This window comes from Cebus imitator, unplaced genomic scaffold (genome assembly GCF_001604975.1).
Source record: "Cebus imitator isolate Cc_AM_T3 unplaced genomic scaffold, Cebus_imitator-1.0 Scaffold536, whole genome shotgun sequence".
Classification (NCBI taxonomy): domain Eukaryota; kingdom Metazoa; phylum Chordata; class Mammalia; order Primates; family Cebidae; genus Cebus; species Cebus imitator.
In genome coordinates this window covers 1,018,319-1,027,506 of record NW_016107851.1, presented here as the reverse complement: position 1 = coordinate 1,027,506, position 9,188 = coordinate 1,018,319, and the positions used below count along the sequence as shown (strand labels likewise).

Here is a 9,188-nt window from a genome sequence, read left to right as displayed (position 1 = left end):
AAAAAAAAAAAAAAAAAAAAAAAAAAAAAAAAAAAAAAAAAAAAAAAAAAAAAAAAAAAAAAGACTCTTCTTGGCATTTTCCCTCATTACCTAATTTTCAAGTGACCTGCATATTTCTGATTGCTCTCCCTTTTCCTATCCATTTTTCCCTCTTAAGCCTTGCCACTGAGAGATGATACATCAGTTTTTTAGAAAATCGTCAGCAGCAGCAAGATGTCCATTTATTGTATGTTGCTTTAGTTTTGTTTGAGTTTTAAGATAAAGCTTATTTCCAAGGCATGCTTTCTTTCCTGTGTTGTTTTACACTAATTAGGAAAAAAAATAATAACCCTACCTAGAAAAAAAATTGAAAAGGTTTCACCTTTAACAAATTCACAAATATTTTCCAAAGTGCATTTTAAAAAGCCGTGCCTTTTAATGCTTCTGTAAAAGTATCAATATTTAAAATAAAATCTTTGACAAGTTATTTCAAAGTAACTTAATTTGCATGTGCATTCAGGGAATGCTTGAGCTTCCAAATATGAAAAATTGACCCTTACATCAATGTTAAAACAAATCTTTTGAAAAGAAAGTTCATTGATCTCTACCTTGTCCAATGCTTCAATATCTGCATCATGGGAAAGCAGTTTTTCTGCCAGTGATGTAGCGTCATTATACACCGCATAATGGAGAGCAGTGTTGCCGTAGCTATCCTTAAGATTTGGATTGGCGCCATGTTTCAGCAGAATACTGGCGCAAGTCTCTTCCTGGGAATGCACAGCCTGTCAATATTAGATCAAGAAATAGATTGTAAATTCTAAGAATTCAAAATACACTTTCCATAGGTTTCACCAACTAGTTATATTTAAATAAGATAAATTTATTTTAATTCTATATATTCAGATCAAATCCACGTCATGCCGAAAGAGTTGGCTACGATATACCTGTATCAAAGGTGTCCTGTTTAATTTGTCAAGGACATCAATCTGGCATTTTCTGTCCACCAGGAGAGATACCACTTCCACATGGCCATGGGCACAGGCCAAATGTAGAGCAGTTCTACGAGAGTAAGAGGACTTTTTAGGAAACTGTACTGCAATATCTCAAAACATACAAGCATTCATGTAATTGTAAACATTCAATAGCATGTTTTCCTCTGCCTTCAAAACAAATACTTAATTTTTTAAAGAAAGTGCAATACTTATTGACTTTTATTTCTCACTACCTTGATGAAATCAGCAGCCTCTTTGAATAGAAAGAGCTCGGTCTTTGGATTCAGTTCAACTAGGGCTTGAGTCCTACTTTAAACTCTGTCACTTACCAGCTATTGCGTAGCCTTTCTGTGCTTCAACTTCCTCATTAATAAAGATGACAATAGTAGCTACCTCATATGACACAGTCATAATGCTTAACTGAGAAACTGTGTAAATTATTTAGAATAGTTCCTACAACGACAACTCAATAATTGTTAGATTTTTGTTTTTTGAGACGAGCTCTCACTCTTTTGCCCAGGATGGAGAGCAATGGTGTAATCATACCTCACGGTAGCCTGGGACTCCTGGGCTCAAGTGATCCTCCATCCCCAGCCTCCTGAGTAGCTGGGACTACAGATGTGCACCAGCATGCCCAGATATTCACTTAAAAATTTTTGTAGCATAAAATCTCACTTTGTTGCCCAGGCTGGCCTCAAACTCCTGGCATCAAGTGATCCTCCCACCTCAGCCTCCCAAAGTTCCGGGATTACAGGTGTGAGTCACTGCACCCAGCCAGATATTATAATTATCACTATTTCTACTACTTAAAAAAAACATTTTTATTAAGTAAAGTGATACAATTATACCACTTTACAGGATGACTTAAAGAGTAGGTCACATTTTAACACCTCTGACATTGGAATGTCATTTATAATTCATGATTTATTATAACTATAATTGGTAGCATTTTAAAAATTAGCTTATTGATATATAAAATAATGGGGCATTACACAATCCATGAGACCTTCCATTAAGTAGAATATGGTATACTCAGCAGATCTAGGGCAGTTCTAGGCATAGAACTGGCACTTAAATACATTTTAGTTCTTAAAGGTACTATAAGGAAAGAGCACTGAAGTAACAGTAACACATTTTTTAAACAAATTATTTGATTTTCAAAAAACTTGAAACCAAAGGAAACTCATGATTCAAGTGAATATGGCTCATATTATTCAATACTTATATTGACAGAATATAAGCAAATAATGACCAATACTAGTATTTAAGACTGATCAGCTTTTGAAAGGGCAGCCAAGGGTTATCCTCTACTATTTTCTAACTTCGGAAATGCTTTCATTTGAAAGGTGGGAGATAAAGTTTCAATGAGATTAAGTCCTAATATTCCCATTTTAAATCTCTCAGCTTGTGCAGGCAGGGCAGGTAAACATGAAGTTTTTAAAGATGGAAGGGTCCTGAGAAATAGTCGAATATATTACATACAGGTACTCTGCCACATGACAGGTACTCAAGTTATGTTTGATGAATAAATGAAATGAAAGAATGGATAAATACAGTTGGGGAGCTCAGTATTTTAAAATAAACTCCTATAAAGCAATATTTTTGTAATAGCAATTATTTATATTTGTTATTTTTAAAGAATACAATTTAATGTAATGATTACTCTATCATTGTTTGCATAAATTGAATGAATCTACATATAAGAAAAACATAAGTACATAATAAAATAGAATAATGAAACATATGTACATAATAAAATCTGGAAACACAGATAAAAACATTCCCTTTTTACTTCTGGAGAGGCCAGAAGTTTAAAGAAGATTACAACACACATGAAAATAATAATGATAAAAATAGAAAGTGAGAAATTATTATTATTATTGTTTTTGTTTTTGTTTTTGAGACGGAGTTTCGCTCTTGTTACCCAGGCTGGAGTGCATGGCACGATCTCGGCTCACCGCAACCTCCGCCTCCCCCGCCTCCCGGGTTCAGGCAATTCTCCTGCCTCAGCCTCCTGAGTCGCTGGGATTACAGTCATGCACCACCATGCCCAGCTAATTTTTTGTATTTTTAGTAGAGACGGGGTTTCACCATGTTGACCAGGATGGTCTCGATCTCTTGACCTCGTGATCCCCCCGCCTCGGCCTCCCAAAGTGCTGGGATTACAAGCGTGAGCCACCGCGCCCGGCCGAGAAATTATTTTTATCTGTGCAAGATTCATATTTCTCTCTTCTCAGGGATTATTTCATTAATAAATACTAGAAGTTTTCCACATGCTTACTGCAGCAATCACAGATAAGAAAAAGGAAAAAACTTTAAAATACAAATGCTCAGAAATTACAAATTTTATCATATTTTGTACATATATTTTGCTAAAACAAGACCATAGTGTGTTTGCGTGTATGTATTATCAAACTAATTTTTTCCTTGCTGGCTGCAACAAAATACATGTTCACACATCAAAGTACTTCTGTATCTATTGTCACCTTCAGTGGTCACATATTATTTCATCCTATGGATGCAACTGAAATTTATTTATAGGATGCATTCTATGGGTTCCTTTTAAAATAAGTGCTGTGAAAAATAAAGTGCATGTATCTCTGTTTCCTAAGGGTATTTTAGTATAATGGAGTTGATGGGTAAAGGGTACACACATTTTTAAAATGCAGTACTTACCACCAAATTATCTATTTGAAAAGTCACCAGTAACTTAAAGTTTAAGCGGCAGTATAAAAGATCCTCACAAATATTGTGGTTAGAAAACAGTTTCAGTCCTCTTTTACTTATTTATTTATTTTTAAATTGCATTTTAGGCTTGGCTTTGGGGTACATGTGAAGAACATGCAAAATTGTTGCATAGGCACACCAGAAATGCAAAAGATGTTTTCCTATGTAGATAAGTAACTTGTAGATTTGCAAAAATGTACTTTCCCCACTTTTAGAGCTTTTGATTTGATTTGAAAGAATTCCCTGTAAAATGAAGACATAGTTTTCATATAATGTGTGTATATATACATATAACTTTTCATCTAATGTGTATAGAAAACTGATATATATAACATATTATATCTGTAATATATGTTACACATATCAGTAATACATATATATATATATCATATGATATGTAATAAAGAATATAGGCCGGGCACGGTGGCTCACGCCTATAATCCCAGCACTTTGGGAGACTGAGGCAGGCAGATTACTTGAGGCGAGGAGTTCAAGACCAGCCTGGCCAACACGGTGAAATCCTGTCTCTACTAAAAATACAAAAATTAGCTGGGCGTGCTGGCACTTGCCTGTAATCCCAACTACCTGGGAGGGTGAGGTAGGAGAACTGCTTGAACTTGGGAGGTGGAGGTTGCAGTGAGCCAAGGTTGTGCTATTGCACTCCAGCCTGGGCAAAGAAGCAAGACTCTGTCTCAAAAAAAAAAAAAAAAAAAAAAAAAAAAAAAAAAAAAAAAAAAAAAAGAAAAGAATGAATTCCCTGTAAAATAAAAACATACTTTTCATCTGAATATATATATACATATAGTAAATATTTTTCAGTATGTTATCTTTTATTTTGTTAATTTTTTTCCTGAAATACAGAAATGTTTTTCAGAAAAAAACGGATGTAAAAGTCTTATCTGAGACACTTTTAATTTTTTAATATATATATACATTTTAAACTTTTTAATATATATATAATATAGTAAATATTTTTCAAGTATATTATCTTTTATTTTATTATTTTTTTCCTGAAAAACAGAAATATGTTTCAGAAAAAAAGGGATGTAAAACACAGTTTTATCTGAGACACTTTTAATTTTAATTTTGCTAAATCAACCTTCAGAAGCCTGCTTGTGAGGTCATTCTTAGGAAGGTCTTTGTCAACATAAAATGTACCTGTAAAATAAGCATTTGTGTTTTCTTCTGGTAAAAATTTCAGTCTGTAGTCCATCAGGAACTCATGTTTGTGACATAAAATTTCATTAGCTTTCTTCAAACAGCAGTCATTTTTTCAATAATAATTCATCCTTTCCTATTCATAACTGTTAACATTACCAATCTTTACACATATCTTACATAATTTTAGTGTTTCGGAATTTCCTATTCTGTTCCATGTATTTACCTGTCTTTTCAGCTGTTAGTCAACAATTAATTGTAGAAATTAATAGCACATTTTGGTATCTAGAGGAGCAAGTGTTTTTTCACTTCCTTATGAAATGTTTTAAAATGCCATCACAATAGTAAAAGACAGCAGGTGTCATGCAAAAATCCTAAAATCTGATGTTTTCGTTCGGTTTATGTAAAATTGGTAAACATCAACATTTTGAGAAAAATGTGTCTTCCCATTCAAGAACACAGAACCCACCTCCCACTTCCAAGTTTCCCTCTAAGAACCTTCAGTAGAGGACCTATCTACACACGTGGGAACCGATGTAAAACGGACAGTTTTCTCTGAGAACTTTTCGCCTACTGAAAACGACTCACGGTATTTTTGATAGGGGAATGAGTTCTCTCATTCGGCACCTCCGATAATGTGTGTAACACCTTGTTTCTAATGTGTGCGTTAACAGTAACAACACAGTATACGCTTAACTTTGTGAGTTAAATCACTCACATTCTCCACCAATTGCTCCAGCCAGGGAATTATGAGGGACGGAAAGCAGCTGAGCCTCCGTTTGGCTCCGAGTGTGCCCGACGCCCCCCAAGGCCGGGTCCCAGGGGCTGCGGGGCTGCGGGGCAGCCGGGCCTGGGGACGCCCTCCCACCCCGGGCTGCACCTGCGCTGCTTGTCCCGGGCGTTCAGGTCTCGGCTCCTGCGCGCCAGGCAGCGCTCCACCTCCGCCGCGTCGCCCTTGACAGCCGCCCTGTGGATCTTCCGCAGGTCCGCGTCCCGGATTCGGTATCCGGAGCCCGTGTAGACTTGGTCTGTGGAGTCCCGGACCACCTGGGCCCTGCGGCTCCCAAAGCCGAAAAACTTCATGATGGTGACTTCTCAGACCCCCAACCACCGGCTCCTGGCCGGGGCAGCTCCGGGTCACCTCGTCACCGCCCGCACCCCCACTGCAGACCCAGCCCCCAATCCCGGATCCACCCCCCAACCCGCGATCCAATTCCCAGTCCGCGATCCCAAATGTCTAGCGCAGAATCTGCGATCCAGCTCGGTCCACCACAGCCTTCAGCAGCGACACTCGCAGCCTCCGACCTCTCAGACCGAGTGAGCCTCGCAGAGCCGTTGGGCGCGCGCCTGCACCGCGGTGGCCGCTGGGCTCCCGGAAGCCGCTCCCAGGCAGGAGGCGCGCGACGGCAGGTGCGGCTGCAGCTCCGGGCGGGCGCGCTGGGCTCGCGGGTTCTCCTGCGCTCGCCCCGGCGGCCCCAGGGCGGCAGGCGCAGGGTCGCAGGCGAGCCTACCGCCCGGACTGAGGACGAGGGCCTGTCTGGCGGTACGCCCCGCCCGCTTCTCCTCGGAAAGGAGAGCAGGTGCGGACACGGGCACTCCGCGGCCACCGCAGTGGCTTCGCGATGCCGGGCTTCAGCACTGAGGCTCTGGCCCTGGAGTCTGTATGGCTAATATCAGGTAGCCGGAGAGTCAGGACGCTCCTTCCCCCACCTGCTCTCAGCGCGGCCCGGCCAGACGCGGTTTGCAGCTGCACATCTGGCACTGGCAGGGGATGGCGAGTTTCCCTTGGATGGCGTTAGGGTCGCCGAGTGCACAGCCCGCCTTACCTGAGGGTCCGCTCCTCTTGGACATCCCTCGGGATCCTGGGCGCTGGCGCTGATCACTCTGCATCCACAGGATGAGACTGAGCCGCTGCGGGCGGGCTGATCGCCTGACTTTGTCTCCTGTGCGTCTGGTCCCGGGATCCGAGCTGCTGGGGGCTTGGGCCTGGCCTGGGGTGTTCAGCCTCTTGCAGTCCGCAAGCCATGTCTGGCGGCTGGCGGGCCTGGTACCTGAAGTCTTCAGGGTCAAGTGCATCGCCCGCCCACCTAAGGGTCTGCTCTGCCTTGGCCTCCTCCAAGAGCGCAGGGCCCGCGGGGGAGGGTTCTTCGTGGTCACTGCGACGGTAGTCAGCAGCCGGTTCCCACCCTGGTGCCGCTGCTGTGCAGACTGCCTGACTTGGGCGCTCAGGCACTGGCGCCGGGGCCCGCGTGGCAGGTGTGCGGGCAGGGTGAGTGGCGCGGAGAGTCAGGGGTTCCTCTGTCATCTCTGCCCGTGTGCAACTTGCAAGTTTGCAGCCTCGACCTCCTGGGCTCAAGTGATCCTCCCACTTCAGCCTCCCAAGTAGCTGAGTGGAAGGTTCACTTCAGCCCAGGCGGGCGCCATCACACCCAGCTAGTGTTTTATCTTTTGTAGAGACAGCGGGTGTCTCACCATATTGCACAGGTTGGTCCTGAACTCCTGGGCTCAAGCAATACTGCCACTTTGGCCTCTCAAAGTGCCTGGGATTAAAGGCGTGAGCCATGAGCACCCAGACAGGTGTTGGTAATTCTTTAAAAACACAGTTTTTCAACTACACAATTTTGTCATCTATTGCTCCTAATAGTTATTTTGTAAACACATCTGTCCTTAGTTTTTTATTAACAAGTCAATTCACTCGTTTGTTCGTTTTGAGATGGAATCTCGCTCTGTTGCCCAGGCTGGAATGCAATGGCGTGATCTCGGCTCATTGCAACCTCCTCCTCCCGGGTTCAAGCGATTCTCCTGCCTCAGCCTCCTGAGTAGCTGGAATTACAGGCAAGCACCACACGCCTGGCTAATTTTTGTATTTTTAGTAAAGACGGGGTTTCACTATGTTGTTCAGGCTGGTCTCGAACTCCTGACCTCGTGATCCACCCGCCTTGGCCTCCCAAAGTGCTGGGATTACAGGTGTGAGCCACCGCGCCTGGCCAATTCATTCATGTTAGGTCTTCCTGTGTTAACCGCAGAAGGGTGACAAATATTCATTAATTCATATTTAAGTACTTAGCTTTAACATTTTGTATGTATTTATATGTTGTATATTTTTAAAAAATGCTTTATTTTGACATTAACTTTTCACATAATTGAAAACATAGCACAATAATGACTTTGTAGCTAAGTAACTGAACTATGTGCACGTATTGAGATTCTGGGCTTTTAAAAGTGAGGATTGCCCTCAAAGGCCCCTATCCAATCTACTCTGACTAGCTAGCCCAAGGACAGATATGATGCTATGTTGCTCAGTTTTTGTTATAGATGGAAGATTCACTGAAGCTACAGAACAACCTTTTAAGCATAAGTAAGCAGACAGCTGTGAGGGTTTTTTGATGTTACCATAAATCAAAAATGCACCACAGTGAGTGAAGATGTTCTGATCAGTTTGGCTAGAGGTTTACTAATTTTATTGATCTTTTATTGTTCTTAGTTGCATCAATTTTCTCTAATTTTTTGTTTTTTCTTTTCTTTTTCACCCTGATGATTATTACTGTGTTTCCTTTCTTTTGCTTACTTTTTTTTTTTTTTTTCAAAGAAATGATGTTTTGCTGTGTTGCCTTGGCTGGACTTGAACTCTTGGGCTCCAATGATCCTCCCAGGTCAGCCTCCCAACTAGCAAGGACTACAGCCATAGGCTACCATGCCTCACTAATTTTTTTAAAATTTTTTGAGAGATGAAGTCTTGCTGTGTTACCCAGGCTGATCTCGAACTCTTGGCCTCAAGTGATCTTCCCTCTTCAGTCTCCAAAAGGCCTCTTTCTATTATTAATTTTAATTAATTGTATTTATTTATTTTACAAAAATGTCCTGTGGGCATTAATTTTGTTTGTTTGTTTTTCGTTTTGAGTCTCACTCATCACCCAGGGTGGACTGCAGTGGTGCAATCACAGCGCACTGCCACCTCAAATTCCCTGGGCTCAGGTGATCCTCTCACCTCAGCCTCCGGAGTAGCTGGGAGTACAGGCAAATGCCACCAACCTGGCTAATTATTTTTCCTATTTTTTGTAGAGATAGGGTTTTGTCATGTTGCCCAGGCTGAAATTTTTATTTAGTGCCTTTGTAGTCAGAAGACATGCTTTGTATGTCTTGAATCTTTTAAAATTTACTGAAACTTGTTTTATGGTTCAGAATATGCTCTACCTTGGTAAGTGTGCACTTGAACAGATGTGCAAACCAGGGCAGTGGCTCACACCTGTAATCCCAACACTGTGGGAGTCCAAGATGGGCGGATCACCTGAGATCAGGAGTTCGAGACCAGCCTGGCCAATATGGTGAAAC

The 9,188-nt window shown here is 41.8% G+C and overlaps 1 protein-coding gene across 1 annotated transcript in view; it reads right to left on the bottom strand.

The window, feature by feature from the left end:
- The window catches only part of ANKRD20A1 (ankyrin repeat domain 20 family member A1), a 49,016-nt gene extending 43,077 nt beyond the window's left edge, over positions 1-5,939 (bottom strand). The window contains exons 1-3 of the mRNA XM_017514737.2: positions 5,737-5,939; positions 924-1,038; positions 588-761 (exon numbers count right to left, since the gene is read on the bottom strand). Of these exons, the coding sequence (XP_017370226.1) occupies positions 588-761; positions 924-1,038; positions 5,737-5,939 (492 nt within the window). The remainder of the gene's footprint in view (positions 1-587; positions 762-923; positions 1,039-5,736) is intronic.
- Positions 5,940-9,188: the final 3,249 nt, after the last annotated feature.